This window comes from Wickerhamomyces anomalus (assembly GCF_001661255.1).
Source record: "Wickerhamomyces anomalus NRRL Y-366-8 unplaced genomic scaffold WICANscaffold_2, whole genome shotgun sequence".
Lineage (NCBI taxonomy): Eukaryota > Fungi > Ascomycota > Saccharomycetes > Phaffomycetales > Wickerhamomycetaceae > Hansenula > Hansenula anomala.
The window spans coordinates 49,217-64,923 of record NW_017567111.1 but is presented as its reverse complement, the minus strand read 5'-3'; the positions used below and the strand labels follow the sequence as shown (position 1 = coordinate 64,923).

At 36.6% G+C, this 15,707-nt stretch overlaps 7 protein-coding genes across 7 annotated transcripts; 4 read left to right on the top strand and 3 right to left on the bottom strand.

The window, feature by feature from the left end:
• Positions 1-773: 773 nt before the first annotated feature.
• MRP35 (mitochondrial 54S ribosomal protein bL35m) lies at positions 774-1,120 on the top strand (the record flags this gene model as incomplete). Its single annotated transcript, XM_019181607.1, has 2 exons — positions 774-935; positions 995-1,120. 2 exons carry the CDS (start codon positions 774-776, stop codon positions 1,118-1,120), a joined length of 288 nt encoding a protein of 95 aa, XP_019039747.1.
• A 182-nt stretch (positions 1,121-1,302) lies between these two features.
• Positions 1,303-4,287, bottom strand: NMA111 (Nma111p; the record flags this gene model as incomplete). The annotated part of the gene is made up of 2 exons (XM_019185464.1): positions 1,303-4,106; positions 4,140-4,287. The coding sequence occupies 2 exons, from the start codon at positions 4,285-4,287 to the stop codon at positions 1,303-1,305; spliced, it is 2,952 nt and encodes a 983-aa protein (XP_019039746.1).
• Positions 4,288-4,729: 442 nt separating this feature from the next.
• Positions 4,730-5,918, bottom strand: ORC6 (origin recognition complex subunit 6). The gene has a single exon (XM_019186185.1). The coding sequence runs from the start codon at positions 5,807-5,809 to the stop codon at positions 4,754-4,756; it is 1,056 nt and encodes a 351-aa protein (XP_019039745.1). The 5' UTR covers positions 5,810-5,918; the 3' UTR covers positions 4,730-4,753.
• A 190-nt stretch (positions 5,919-6,108) lies between these two features.
• WICANDRAFT_28062 (ETC complex I subunit) lies at positions 6,109-6,644 on the top strand (the record flags this gene model as incomplete). Its single annotated transcript, XM_019181445.1, has 3 exons — positions 6,109-6,262; positions 6,325-6,418; positions 6,473-6,644. The coding sequence occupies 3 exons, from the start codon at positions 6,109-6,111 to the stop codon at positions 6,642-6,644; spliced, it is 420 nt and encodes a 139-aa protein (XP_019039744.1).
• A 3,367-nt stretch (positions 6,645-10,011) lies between these two features.
• On the top strand, positions 10,012-10,656 carry SET1 (histone methyltransferase SET1; the record flags this gene model as incomplete). Its single annotated transcript, XM_019181561.1, has 1 exon — positions 10,012-10,656. One exon carries the CDS (start codon positions 10,012-10,014, stop codon positions 10,654-10,656), a length of 645 nt encoding a protein of 214 aa, XP_019039743.1.
• Positions 10,657-10,920: 264 nt separating this feature from the next.
• MSH1 (mismatch repair ATPase MSH1) lies at positions 10,921-13,677 on the top strand (the record flags this gene model as incomplete). Its single annotated transcript, XM_019181623.1, has 1 exon — positions 10,921-13,677. The coding sequence occupies one exon, from the start codon at positions 10,921-10,923 to the stop codon at positions 13,675-13,677; it is 2,757 nt and encodes a 918-aa protein (XP_019039742.1).
• A 97-nt stretch (positions 13,678-13,774) lies between these two features.
• On the bottom strand, positions 13,775-15,172 carry NAF1 (RNA-binding snoRNP assembly protein; the record flags this gene model as incomplete). The annotated part of the gene is made up of 1 exon (XM_019184519.1): positions 13,775-15,172. The coding sequence occupies one exon, from the start codon at positions 15,170-15,172 to the stop codon at positions 13,775-13,777; it is 1,398 nt and encodes a 465-aa protein (XP_019039741.1).
• Positions 15,173-15,707: the final 535 nt, after the last annotated feature.

The following is a 15,707-nucleotide window of genomic DNA, read 5'->3' as shown; positions in this document are numbered from 1 at the left end:
ACGGGTCAAGCATGTCAAGATTTATTCCTGAGGGTAAAAGTGATTTGAAGTCATTGCAGAAAGTCGAATCGGAAGCTGCAAATCAATATGCAAACGAACAAGAAGAAAAGGAAGCATTGTCGCTTTATGAACAAATGAAAGCGAACTATCTTGAGAAAGAACGAGCTTACGAAGAAAAAGTCAAATCTAAAAACCAATCACATGCTATTGATGAAAGAGAACTTGAGTTTTACACTAAGCTCGAAACAGAGAAAGAGCAAAAAGAGCTGGAAAGAAAAAGAGAACTAGAAGAAGGTCTACAAGAATTCGAAAAGTAAGTGTCTAATATGCATTAAAGTGACGAAAAAACCTAACGTTTAACAGCAGAAAAAAGGCAGCAAAGCATAATACAACAGCTAATCCAAAGGATAACTCACCAGATATTGAGATTCCAAAGCATTTTAAAAAGAAACCTACCAATTACATTAAAGTGAAGAGCTCGAATACAACAAAAATTTCAGTCAATGATCCAAATCAAGAAGAAGATGAGAAAAAACCAAACTCTAGAAATAACACGGATAACAAACCCATTCTACTAAGCAATTATTCTTCCTCAGAATCAGACTCAGAGTGAGTGTACGTTAATTATAAATTACCATTCCATCACGTGATACATGCTTCCCTAACCACCGTTTTCAATTTTGGCCGTGAAAAAAAAACACTTCGAAGGACCAGATGAACGAAAAGGATTCAGATATCTGGATAACATTGATTGAAACTTTACAAATAGACAAATGTTTGCTCTATTAAATAGCCTTGTGCGTCCTGTATTCAATGCAGCCAAAGTCAGTTCAATAACGTTACAACAACCATCAAGTATTCTTGTTAGAGGTTTGATGAAGACTCATAAAGGTGCTGCAAAGAGATGGAGAAAAACTGCATCTGGTTATAAAAGAGTATGTCGTTTAATTTATTTTTGAAACTGTTTTTGAATCATACTAACTCATAACTCAAGGCTAAAGCTGGTAAAAATCATGGTAATGCCGGTTGGAGTAAACAATACTTGAAAGGTTTAGGAGGAAAAACTGCCAATGACAAAACACACACCAAGAGACTTAAAAGATTACTGCCATACCATTAGACTTCTGCTAGAGTGGTGATTGATCTTCTTGTATATAACTCGCATAATGATTGATAGTAAAAAAAATGAGGATTTATGATTTATTTTGTACGTGTTTTTTTATTTTATTTCGAGGCTTAATCTTTGATACAGAAGGTGGATGTGCATAATGCAGCAATATTGATTCAGATAAAAACGTCTATTTAAATATGAGTGACTTTAGTTTCTTTGTTCTCTTCATTATATTCAATATCCAACCATTTACTCAGGTTTGAGTCTCTCTTTAACTCCCCAGTTGGGAAATAATGATAGTTAGTTTTGATTGAGATAGCAAATGGAATATTGTCAAACGAAACCAATCTTAATTTGCAATATGTATTATCACCAATTTGTCTAACAACCTTCACAAATTCTTCTAGTGTTGGTGTTGGAATACCATTAACATGAGTGATGAAATTTGTAGAGCTTATACCGTAATGACGAGCTGGAGAACCGTGCATTCTATTCGTGACATAAACTTGACTTGGTAGGTTCATCATTGATTGACGAACAGCATGATGAGGTGCTTGTAAAACTGCACCACACCAGAAGACTAGATGATTTGTAGGTTTGATTTCCACAGTTGGTACTTCAATTTCTAACTCTTGTCTTTTTCTAACAATTTTAAAAGCAAGTTTATCTTTTGTACTCTGTGCTGTAATGTCCGTGATACCATAAACTGGTTTACCATCAATTGATAAAACAATATCTCCAGTTTCAAAATTTGTCTTTGGTTCACCAGCTTCTGGAACTGATACTCTTGAAACTGCCAAAAATTGTAATCTATCTTTACCTGAATTTTCAACTTGTTTAATCCATTCATCTGAAACACCTCTAATTCGTGCTTGAACCAAAGATAAACCAAAAAATTCAGCATCAACAATTTTCACTTTTGGTACTCTTCCTTCTCTGAAATCTTTTATAAATGTGTTGAATTCTGTAATATCAATACCCATTTTATAAACAACATCACTATCTTTACCTCCTTCACCCAAGAAAGACAACCACAAAGCCCTGATTGTACCATCAGCATCAGCAAGAACACCTGAACCACATTGGGTACACAAATTAGTATCAAATGCAACAGATTCTAAGTTGGAACCTCTATAACGTGGTGATAAAACGTTACGTGGAACGTTAATAGATGCGATATCTGTGACTTTAGTCTCTGAGGTGACAACCCTAGAATTGTAATTATAACCAATGAAGAAAGCTTTGTCACCTCTTTTCAATGGTGTTTCACTGAATTTAGGTGTCAGGACTTCTGTTTGAATCAAAGAAGGATCATATTTGATGACAGCAAAATTTTGTGTGGGATGTAAAAATTCAACACTAGCAGGAATGATTAAAGAATCTGCAACAACAATGTGAACATCTAAACAATCATGAGGAACAACATTTCTTGAAACAATAACCAATCCCTTTTCAGCATCAATTACAAGACCATGTTGTCTTTTTCTGATTGCCGGAAAAGCATCAACAGGAATATGAATTGTAGAAGTAACTAAAACAAGACTTTTGCTCAATTGTGCACAGCCTGGCTGTTCCATAGGTATATCGATGAATTTCACAGATCTTGGAGTTGGTGGGAGTGCTGGTAATGGATCTCCCAATTCTTGGTAATCCCATAAACCTGTTTCATCATTTCTCGTTGCTAATCTGAAGCTGGTACACCAATGGCGATCAACGTATATAGTTGAGTTATGTGGTGAATGCAAGTCAGAAATGTGACGGAATCCCATAGCAACTCTTGATCTATCTGGAATTGTTTTCATAACTTCAATGAAATTTTCCAGGTTAGTGATATCGTGGTCATTAACAGAATCAACAACCCAACCTGTTGTTTCAGTTTTATCCAAGAAAAACGAACCGGTGGCGTTATTGATGAAAACACCTCTAACAGGAATAGCATAAATTCTAGCCATTTGGTAACTCATATCATTGAATGATGCACCAGCAACTTCTAGATATCTATTTGGGGAGATAGCATGTAAATCTCCAACAGTGCAATTAACGACAACATTTTCACCACCTCTTTGTAAGATAATCTCAATTTCTTTCTCCACTGAAGCATCTAAAATTTCGTCAACTTTGATAAAATTTGAAATATCAATACCATTGATCGATATCAAAGTGTCACCTTCTTTAATTTTGCCATCAGCTGGGCCTTCTGGTAGAATAACTTCTGCTACCAATAGTCCAATGATTTCAGGAAATTTCTCACGGGCTTTCTTTTCAGACTCATCTGATAAACCTAAACGGCGACATTCTTCAAAAGGCCTCAACATCCATTGTACTTGGATAGTACCCCTTGTAACAGGTGTTTGACTTTGAATACACTTTAGTGCTCTTAAAACACGATATACTGGAAGGAAGAAATCAGTGGAAGCTTCAGTGGAACCACCTGCTTGCAAGGCAACAGCATACCCATTAACATCAACAACAGGAGAACCACTTGAACCACCAGATGCACTAGCCGCAGCTTGTATATATTCGGTATTAAAATCATTATAAGTTAAGCCACCGTATTCTGGAGCATTACGATCAATTCTTGAAATGAAACCCGCCAAAATAGAAAGCTTTTCACCAGCATCATTACCAACAACTCTGATTTCACAACCAACTTTCGCCAATTCTGGTCTTAACTCTAAAGATTGCACTTTCATATATTTGATACTAGAAGGATCAAATTTCAAGAAACCGAAATCATGAACTGGATCTCTATAGATTGGCTTTACAACGGCTTCTTCATGATTATCAAAAATTGCATAACCCCAAAATGGACCAGCACCAACAACATGTCTATTGGTTAAAATGATACCTCTTTCAGCATCGACAACAAAACCAGTGGCTTCACTAACAATAGCAGGATCACAATCAAAACTAGCTGTTTGGGCAAAATGAATTGAAACAACACTTTTGACAACTTTGCTAATAGTATCATGCCATTTTCCATCAGTAAATGTATCTGTGGTCAAACTAATCGGCAGCTCATTAGCACCACTAGAGCCTGGTGAATCTATTGAAATGTCTTGATCAACAGAGATTTCGTCATCTTGACCATTTTCTTGAACAGGTAGATTGTTCAATCTCTTGTTCTGATTTGAGCCGTTCAAATTCCCTGATGACAAATTTCTTTTTAAACTCATCTGATTGGAAATAGACTGAAATTTGATTGAGTTTGTTGAAGATAAACGTATTTGTCTATTGGAGAACTTTGTATAACTTCTAAAGCTTGAAACACTAAATTTCAGTGAATTATTTCTGAATGGGTCAAGAAAGGAACTGAATCTGCTTGTGCAATGTGTAAAACACCTATTCATACAAAAAAACACAGATTCACTTGGTGTGTGTAGTTCCTAGTTTTATCTTATTTGAAGACGACAGGATCAAAAAGCAAATAATATGCGAACTAGCGGCAGTAAATGAAAAGTTTTATACCATCAAAAAAGTGCCATTCTGTATTTTTCAACCTTTCGAGATCATCGATTTTTTTTTTCAAAAAGAGCTGTTACGCGCACATAAATCTCGAAATTTCGCGAATTCATCAAGGTCTTGAACATTGTTGCAATAATTAAAGGGAAGTAATCCAGTTGATCTTATATTATACGTTATTCAAGTATTTATGCAACGAGAAATGTTATGCTTGATCGTTTCTACCCATTCTTTATAGTCCTTTTGTGATCTTTCGGAGCGAAATTGAGAGCTTTTGGAGATCATGTTTCCTGAAGTTGATGCTATAGTCTGTTCCTCAAAGGAAAGATCATTTTTCATTTTCAGCTGTTTGAACCATTTGTTATGAGTGATTAGATTTTGAACAATCGTGATGCTTTTGTTGACTTCATCGAGCATCAACCCCCCATTTTGAAGGGAGAACATAGTCTTAATGACATTAGTCTTAGAACCAACATTCTCACTTATGACCTTGTGATTGATCACAAAATAACAATTAATTATAAGACCGCATAGTAGTACCCATTCATTGGAGACTTTACTGCAGTATTGTTTGAAAGTTTCTAAAATGTTCTCTATTATGGATGTCTCTAACTGAAATTTATTGCATAAACCAGTAATCTCACTAGCTGATAATAATTGCATATGTTTTGAAGGTGAGGAGTAGGTGGACGACCCTGGATACTTTGTTGGAGATTTTACCGAAGGCGAACCGTTTGATGTTTTAAAAAAGGCAGCTGTTTTAGATTTGATTGGTGAAGTTTCAGGTGTTTTGGAGGTTTGTGAGCTAAGAGCCACAAGTCTTTCAGTCAACGGTAATTTCTTTGCACTTGGTGGTCTCCCTCTTCTCTTTGTAGATGGTGGTGTTACTTCTACTTCCAAAGCTCTCTTCTTTTGAGGTGTAGATACTGGTGTTGACTTTGAACCTTTTATTTGCAAACTGGTTTCAAAAAGATGTAAAAGCTGAAGAACCGTTCTTGTAGGGACTGGGGATTTATCAAGAAGCGGATCAAGCAATCCCAATTCTTGCTTTAGCTTATTCACTGCAATGATTGCACAAATATGATACCTCGCTATTTCTTCATTTTGTTTCAATTGTATTTTATGCTTCGAGGAATTGTATAAATTGTCTATAAGTCTCTTTAATTCTTGTGGGTATGGTTCCGAGAGCGTAGGAGCAACATCTCGAAGTGCAGTTAATATAAATGGAGAGCTCATGATGACTGGATTGACCTTGATGAAGATTCGGTACCCAAATCAAGATTTAAATTGTAGTAAGCATTCATTTTTAGATTTCGCGTATTACGAGGGTAGAGCCCTCGAGACAGATTTTCGATTCCGCGAAAACTGAAATCAAGGAGTGAAGAATTAAGAATAGACAACTTCTTTTGAAAGGTTAAAAACTAACAATCAGAAACAAAACAAATCCATTCAAGATGCTTCAATCAATCAAGCATAGTGCCGGTGTTACAAGAGTGATCCCAGCCTATCGCTTTTTCCACACGTCACTAAGTGTTATGCAAAAGAATGAATCTGAAGTTATTGAAAAACAAGAAGATCATGGTGAACTTCCAAAGGAAATTGTAAGTGGTGCCCCTCAGGAATTAGTCACCGAAAGGGTTGTTCGAATCTATAAAGAAAGTAAACCTGCCACTCAAAGTGGTATTTGGGGTATGTTTGTTCATTTTTCAAGCTAGAAAGAGTTTTAATGCTAACCTCATTTTTATTTATAGGGCGTCATAATTGGAAACTCGACTGGGACGTTTTAGGAAAAGGTCATAGATGGGAGAATGATTTGATTGGGTACCAAAGTTCTAGTGACTATATGTAAGTTGGAATTGACATTTGCCGATTCAGGAATCTTCACTAACTTATATCAAGGCAAGGTACCATAATGAAATTTGATACAAAGGAATCTGCGATAAAATTTGCACAGGGCCAAGGCTGGACTTTCTTTGTTCAGGAGCCAAACGAGCGCCGTTTCAAAAAGAAAGACTACTCCAAGAACTTTTACCACAGTCCAACAAAGCTGAAACATATTAGAACAAAATAATTTTTTTTTGTCATTGGTTCAACCAACTTATTTATTCCCTTATTTATTAAACTATTTATTATTTGTCAAATTATTTATTCATCATGACGTCTAAGAATTTCATACTATATTTAAAGTGTATGTCAATCTGTCAGAATGCAGGCTTACCTTTAACATTGAAAACAGAGTAGTTTGGTTTTCTTTCATTAATTGCTAATCAAATGGGACACCATAAATGCAAAATATCTCGACAAGCAAAAAAGCTTTCAAAACCGCAGCACAATTCTCATTAAAAAAAGATTCGGTGTTAAAGTTGTTTAAGCATCTGCCAGGTACTTTTACTAGTAAAATAGAATTAAATACTGCTGCTGCTGCTGCAATAATGATAATAATTATAATATAAAAGTACGGTTATATCTCTCAGGGTAACCTCCCCAAATTCGCGGGCGCGCCAACGTTATCAAAATACTGTGGATGAAATTTCTTTAAACTGAGAAGGCATGAAAAAAAATCATAATAAAGCCTAAACTCCACAATAACATCTGCGTTAACTGGGAACTTGCTTGTCTTTCTGCTATTACTTTCAAAATATTGAGCCACTTGAAAACTGCCTGTCATATCCTGAAGAATCGTTTCAAGGATCTTTTGAAGTTGAATATTTCTTTTGTTTCTAAAATCAGACCGTGTTTACATATTTGGTAAACAGCCTTGCATATAAGGTTGGAAAGTCATCAACAGCTCCAATATGAGTTATCGAAGGGCAAACAATCTGTCTACATTCTTTCCAGAAAAATATGGGACAGATGAAGAATTTGATTCAAAACACAAAACAGAGTTCAACCACAATAGTTACCACCGCAAAGATACTTATGTGCCATCCCACAAAGACATATTCATCCCAAATGGACATACATCCAAAACACCAAATAGTGGTAGAAGCTATCCACTACGACACAATCATTATGAGGATAGTCCAACAGCTTCAGGAAGACATACACCATATTTGGATCGAAGAACTGACAAATATGTTCCCTCTCCTGCAACAACAACATCATCAAGAAGTCCATCACTACCTAAGAATAGTGTCAACAATAATAGACCTACATCTTCAACTCCAGCAATTTCATCAAAGTCAACTGAAGAAAGAGATGTGGCAAAAACTCGTGTTGACTCTCTTTGGAAGGTTTTCAGAGATGTGAAATACTCCAACCAATCACACCAGTTGCTTGAAGATGGTAGTTTTCACAGAGACCAAAATACAATATCGCAGCTTGAGAAACCTTCATCTCGTATTGCATATGATCCTGAGTTAAAGAAAGATCCATCGAAGGGGAGCTCAGCGATTTACCACAAGTCAGATAAATCTCAAAGAACTATAGATCCAAGAAAAGACCTCCAAAATAAAAAACATCACCAAATCAAGAAATTCAAAAAAATCCCATTCAAAGCGTTACCACTTCCCAAATTGTTGTATGATAAGCATTCTATTGGAGGTCCACCTCCAAATGAAATTGTTATTTCTGGACTTGCAAAAGCTTTCAATGAGACTTACCTTCGAAATGAAATAAAAAGTCATGGTGAAATACTTGAATTCGAAAACGTTATGGACATAGCCACTGGTACACCTTTAGGAATTGTGAGATTAAAATTTGGTGGCTCCCCTGCTCAAGCATATAGATCAGCAAGGCATTCGGTTTCAGCGTTAAATGGGTCTAAAATAGAAACAAATACTATTCACGTTGGAATCAATAAGGACGGAAAACTATTGGATGTATTAAAATCTAAAATCTTGAAAGAGAGAGTCTCAAAAGCCAAGAAGGTAGAGCTCCAAGAGAAAAAGGTTATATTACCCACTGCACCAAAGGCAGTTCTGCATGCAATCTCTAAACGGGAAAATATGGTGGCAGCAGCCACAGCTTCACCTATACCACACACAAAAGTGAAATCTGCTCAGCAGATAAAACCTCAAGAAACTAATGTTTCAAGCATTTCAACTTCAAAGCCAACTCAAATACCCACTGGACCAAAAGAAGAGAAAATAATTGTCAAGAAGAAGTCCGTTGTTCCTCAAGAATTGGAAAAGTATGTCAAGGGAAGACCATTTATTCTCATTCTTTCAAAATATGTTAAAGGTAAAGTTGAAAAAACTGATATCAAGAAGGCATTAGAAACCTATGACTGGACAAGAGTTCTTTTTGACCCCATTGGTGTGCTAATTGTTTTCAATAGTGTTAAAGAAGCTCAACGGTGTTATCAATTCGCAAATGGGAAGAAAGTTTTGACAGTTAATCTTTATATGGAGCTTCATCTTCCTGAAGGTCATAAGGTTGAAGACAGTGACAAAAGTTATGCCTCTACACAAAGAGATGTTGTTGAAGAGGCCACATCTCTACTTGTTAAAGAATTGGAGTCTGCTGTCCAGAAAGATATTCGAACAAAAATTATTGCACCTGCTGTTTTGGAATTTCTCAACATAGATAATTTCCCAGATTTGAAAGCCAAAATTGTCCCCGTTGCCCCTTCCTCTAAACCAGCAACATCAGAACTAAAAGAGAAGAGCATACCAACTGACCATGAACAGGATGAGTCTACTGTTGATGTTTTTGCATTGCACAGAACACTTCCTAAGATTCCTTCTCTCAAGAAAAAGGATAAGTCCCAAGAATCAATAAAGGGGAAGAGATCACAGAAGAGAAACAAGAAGTCATTGCCTTTGTCCTATAGGCTGAACTTTGAAAATGATAGCGAAAGTGACTTTAGAGAATCAACTGTTTCAACTCCTCAATTTGAAGCGCAATATAAAGAAGAAAAAGAGGACGGTGGTGATGACGAAATGGATGTTTTAGGTCCACCAAAGAAAAAATCAAAGATTCTGCGGAAGAATAAGAAAGACCAACACCCACTTTTGTATTCAAGCTCCTCTGAAGATGAAGGTAATGGTGAAGAAGAAGATGACGATGAACAAAATGTCAAATCAAAAGAATCTCAACCAACTACACCAGAAACACCTGAAGTGGATAAAATTGTTGTTGAAAAAGAATCACCAGAGGAGGAACAGCATACTGCTATGGACATCGAAGCTGATGTTGATTATTCAAAGGTCGAGAAAAGGTTCAGACCAACAAGTACTGATTTCCCTCGCCCAGTATATGAAGAAAATGACGATACACTGCTCGATATAAACGGTATACAAGAAGTTATAAAAGATGAAGAAGATTTGAACTTATTGAAAGAACTCTACCAGGAAGATATTTGCAATAACACGACAGTTTCATCACAATATACCTTTTGGAAACTCAAAAACAGCAAAGTTCCAGATAAACAACAGATTACACCTGATCATTTGTCCAACATGACTGGATCTCATAGAAGTGAAGGATACATTAAGATGTCTGATGAGCTAAAAATTGAATACTTGCCGCATAGAAAACGTGTACATGATCCATTAAACACGATCCAAGTTGAAAATGAGGAAAATGAATCTTCCCGTGTCCAGAGCTCAAGAGTTAATAGAGCTAATAACAGAAGATTTGCCTATGAAGTTAGTACTTTCAACACTCAAAATGAAATATTGACTTTGAATCAACTAAATAAAAGGAAAAAACCTGTTTCATTTGCTAGATCTGCTATTCATAACTGGGGATTATATGCATTGGAGCCAATTGCACAGAAAGAAATGATTATTGAGTATGTTGGTGAAAGAATTAGACAACAGGTTGCTGATTTTAGAGAAAAAGCCTATCTCAAGTCTGGTATTGGTTCAAGTTATCTATTCAGGATTGATGAAAACACAGTGATAGATGCAACCAAGAAAGGAGGAATCGCTAGATTCATCAATCATTGTTGCCAACCAAGTTGCACTGCTAAGATTATAAAAGTTGAGGGCCAAAAGAGAATTGTCATTTATGCTTTGAGAGACATCGCCGCTAATGAAGAGCTAACCTATGATTACAAGTTTGAAAGGGAAACCAACGATAATGAACGTGTGAGATGTTTATGTGGTGCTCCTGGGTGCAAAGGCTACTTAAATTAGTGTGTATTCAGGATAATGTATATGAAATAGAAATTGTTCTGTGTATCGACGGGAAAGTGTACCTAACACAGGTGTAAACAAAAACAAAACTGAAAAAAAAAAGTGATAGATCACCCAAATCACCATGTCGAATAGACTCTGAAAGCGGAATAAAACACCACAGGCCCAGTCGACTTCAGCTTTCATCCTTTTCTATGGACAGAGAGGATACAGGTTATGTTTAAGTACGCTCTAAGCTTTCCAAAGCGGGGCCTCTTCAGGCAGATGCGATGGTCGTCAAACAGTCCAACAAACCAGTCGAGATCTCCAACTGTTCATACAATATCATTGGGGACCTTACCTAAGAAGCTCTCGAAAGTAGAGAAAGTGTTGAATCAAGAGAAGCCAGATCAATATGAAATAAATGAATTCAAGAAACGTGACTTGCCACCTTCATTAAAGGCTGTCCGAGAAATGATGGATAAATATAAAGACTATGTTGTCATCACACAACTTGGAAGTTTCTTTGAACTTTACTTCGAACATGCTGTTGAATATTCACCAAAGCTAAACCTCACATTAGCTAAAAGAAACTTGAAAGAGTCAGCAATACCGATGGCAGGTTTTCCACTGTCACAATTGGATAGACATTTGAAGGTTTTGGTTCAAGATTTGAACGTCGGTGTTGCTATAGTTGAACAGTTCAAGAATGAGACAGGTATTGACAATGAAGTACAGAAAGTAACACGTCGCCTCACAAGGATTATTACTCCAGGTACATTGGTTGATGAAGTGTTTTTGAATGAGCAGGAAAATAACTATTTACTATCTGTTGATTTTCCAGATACAGCCTTTAAAAGAGAAGCTTTACCAGATCTCAAGGTTGGTCTTGCATGGACAGATCTATCAGTCGGATCCATTTTTGTCCAGGAAACAACCCTCAAAGATTTAATCTCCACCATCACCAGAATCAAACCAAGTGAAATTCTCTTAGATGAAAAACTTGTCCCTGAACAATTAGAATCTGGGGAATGGTACTCGGAGCTGGTGGAACTCAAGAGATATTTTAGGAAGTTTCAGGCCCTTCCATCACTCCAAAAGACCTTGGATCTTTACAATCACATGTTCAGTTCATTTTCAAAAACTGCAGAAAACACAATGAAAGAACTTACACAGAAAGAAACTGCTGCTTTGAGAAACCTACTACAATATATTGAAAATCATTTGCCGGATTCTCCAATAAATCTTCAGCTTCCAGTGAGACAAATCCCAGAGAATATAATGCAAATAGACACAAGAACAAGTGATGCCCTCGAACTACACAAAACTTTTAAAGATGAGGGCAGGAAGGGATCACTTATCTCGAGTGTCAAAAGAACTGTAACGCAATCAGGTGCTAGGCTTTTATCTCAATGGATCTCAGCACCATCTACTGACTTGAAGGAAATCAAAAACAGACAAGCATTGGTCACTTTGTTTTTTAAGAACACAATTTTCAGAACAAACGTTATTGCTAAGCTGACTGAAGTTCATGATATAAGCAGGATTGTTCAAAGGTTTGCTCTTGGAAGAGGAACAGCTTTAGATTTGGTATATTTGGCACGCTCAATTGAAGTAGTAGGTAGCTTACAATCAATTTTAAAAATGGAAGCAGTTAAATCAAAAGCCAATGCTAAGGTTTTGGAAGAATACCTGGAAAACTATGATTCCTTGGAAAACCTGTCAAAGACAATTCTTGATAACCTCGATGAAGTTGCGTTACTACAGACTATTAGATCAGAGCAAGAAGAATTGGAGAAAGAGATTGCTCCATCTCAGAAGTCGCAATTGGATGAAGAATTGGTCAATAGTGATAGTTTTCTATGGACAGTCCGTCCGAATGCTTCGAAAGGTCTATCAAAATTGCATGAAATGCATAACTCACTTTTGAATGAAAAAGCTGCTCTAATAGAACATCTTGAAAAAGTATTGCTGGTTGACTTAAAGTTCAAGTCCGTTGAATTTAAGTTTAGTCCTTCCTTAGGTTATCAACTTTATCTGAGAGCCTATAAAGGAAGTGACCATGATAGACTCAAAGAGCTTTTACCAGAGGCCACCATCTCTCAAAAAAGTTCATCAACCAAATGGTTAAATTATCCCAACTGGTCCAGTTTAGGTTCAAAAATTGATTCAATTAAACATAAAATTAGAGCCGAGGAAGAAAATGTCATCAAAATGTTGAAGAAAGATGTCGTTAGGCAAAGCTTACCGTTGAGAAATGTGGCCAACTGGCTGGATTTTCTGGATGTTACGAGCTCATTTGCAGTTTTATCGCTTGATCGTAATCTGGTGTGTCCTAGTGTTGATGATAGTTTGGAATTAGAAATTAAAAATGGGAGACACCTAGTGGTGGAAGAAGGTTTGAAACAATCGCTGAAGAACTTCACTCCAAACAACTTTGAGATAGGGAAAAATGATCAAATGTGGGTAATTTCAGGTCCAAATATGGGTGGGAAATCTACATTTTTACGCCAGAATGCAATCATTGTTATTTTAGCTCAAATAGGCTGTTATGTTCCAGCTGAATCTGCCAGGATAGGTATTGTTGACAAAATTTTTAGTAGGGTTGGGGCTGCTGATGACTTGTACAATGAGATGAGTACATTCATGGTGGAAATGGTTGAGACCAGCTATATTTTGAAAGGTGCAACTGTGCGCTCTTTAGCTATCTTAGACGAAGTTGGAAGAGGAACTAGTGGAAGAGAAGGATTGGCTATTGCGTTTGCAACCCTAGATCATATGGTGAAAGTCAATAGATGCAGAGGTTTATTTGCCACTCATTTTGGACAAGAACTTCATGGACTACTCTCGGAGAATAGTTCAATGGATCGTGTCACATTCAAAAGGACAAAGATTGGCTACTTCAACAACAAATTACTCTTTGATCACACCTTAGAAGATGGTATTTCAGAAAAATCTTATGCCATTAACGTGGCTGCTTTAGCAGGATTTCCAAAAGAAGCTTTGCTTATTGCTGATAAGGCCCTCAAAACACTGCAATAACTTGAAATTGAAATTATCCAACGAGGGGAGTACATATAGCTACGGATAACGAGTAAAAGGAAAATGTATATAATCAAGATTAAATTCGTAGACTCATTCATTGTGTGCTAGGACCACTCGAATCTGGAGGACCTTGAGGCGGGAACTGGTTAGATTGTTGAGCAGCATACATTTGTTGCATCATCATTTGTTGCATTTGATAAAATTGCTGCCATTGTTGTGGATTCATATTAGGCGGAAACGCTGGAACTGGTACTTGTGGTGGAAAAGGAAATGGTGAAGCCATTTGAGGAGGTGGCTGGAACATTGTTGGTGGAACCTGGTAATAAGCAGGTGTTTGGGCATAGCTTTGTGTTGGTTGCTGCTCACGTTGTGATCTCGATTGGTAACCAAAAGACAAGTTAGTTTCTTGTTGTGGAACCCTTGGGTAGTTAACTTGATGTTGAAATCTTTTCTGATTGTTCCGTTCTTGCCTCTGGCGATTTGGAACTTTATTTGGAAGACTATGTGTTTGTTCATCCTTCTGACTTTCTTCCTTAGATTTTCTATTTCTTTTTTTCTTGTTCTTGCTCTTTTTGGATTCCATCTCTTTCTCATCATCAGAAAATTCTTGTTCATCTTCAGCTATTTCTTCATCATTCCAATTACTGGCATCACTACCTTTCAAAGCCTTTATAGAATCCGTGTAAATAAAATTTGATTTTGGAACAACATAAAACACTTTTCTACCCTCAAGACCCTCAAATTTTTTCAAAGCAGCATCTGAGTTGAATTTGATTCGATAAAGTGGATGAGCAAGTGGCCCAAATATTTCAAATAAATACCCTAACGGGACTTTATCCTCTAAACATAACACCGATTCTTCTTTTAAGAATCTAAACTCACCCGATATATGGCCCTTTATTATGATACTTTTCTCAACAATACTCGTAATCGTACCTATTTCTTCGATGGGATCTGATTCATTTATTTTAAAGTCCTCTGGGAATGCAGGAGCAGGCTCATCTAAAATTTCGTTCTTTGAGGTAATTGGCTTTCCTGAATTATCGTCTTCACCATCACTTTCACCGGCAACACCAGCGTCCAATTCCACATTTTCACCTTCTGAAGAGCTATCAGAGTTATCTTCTTCAGAGCTAGAGTCCTGTGATGAATCTGATGAGCTGCCTTCTGTAGAATGCTCAGGTTCCTTTTTTTCAGCTTCTTTCAATATGGTATCTAAAAAATCATCATTATTCTCAGGACCTATACTTTCAGCAGGCAGTGGTACCGCATTATTAACGTCTTCACCGTCATTTGTTTGTGTAAATGGGGTCTCGTTTGGTAACTCTTCTTTTTCGTCTTGTGTATCTAGCTTCTGAACATCTGGTTCAATGTGTGATTCTTTTACATCTTCCATTACCATACTATGCAGCTCCTGATTGTCACTTATAGTTTGGTCGACATTTTGAAGGTCACCCGAATTAGAAATTTCATTGACTAGTTCAGTGGACATTTTGTGAGTTTGGTGCTCAATTAAAGATACATATTGCCTGAAGCTAACTTCTACATATTTTTTTTTCACCTCGCAAAGTTAATCAGCCTGAAAAAATTGGCAGAATTTGCGGAGGAAGATTGTCAGGTATTACATAACCAGAATAACCAATTATGCACAATTCATCAATACTCAACATTTCACATCAACTATAAGAAGAATCAAGAATCCACTAATTGTAACATTATATGTATATTAATAGAACATCGGAATTACCTTATATACACACAGTAGAGGATATTCTGTCAGGTTAAAACCACGAATAAAATAAAACAAGTGATCATTAAATCAACATCAACTAGAAACAATGGCTGTCACAAGAAACTCCAATAGAAGAAACACCTCTTCAACCTCTTCAACCTCTTCAACCTCTTCAACAACTAGAGTAACCAAAACCAGAAAACCAGCCAGAAAAACCAAGGCTAATCCTCGTGTTACAGCAATTGAAAACAATATTTCTGCATCACATGCTGCATCAACATCTGAAAAACACACC

Coding starts and splice junctions, on each gene's coding strand:
- ORC6 (XM_019186185.1), bottom strand. CDS start 5,809: ATGAGCTCTCCATTTATATTAACTGCACTTCGAGATGTTGCTCCTACG.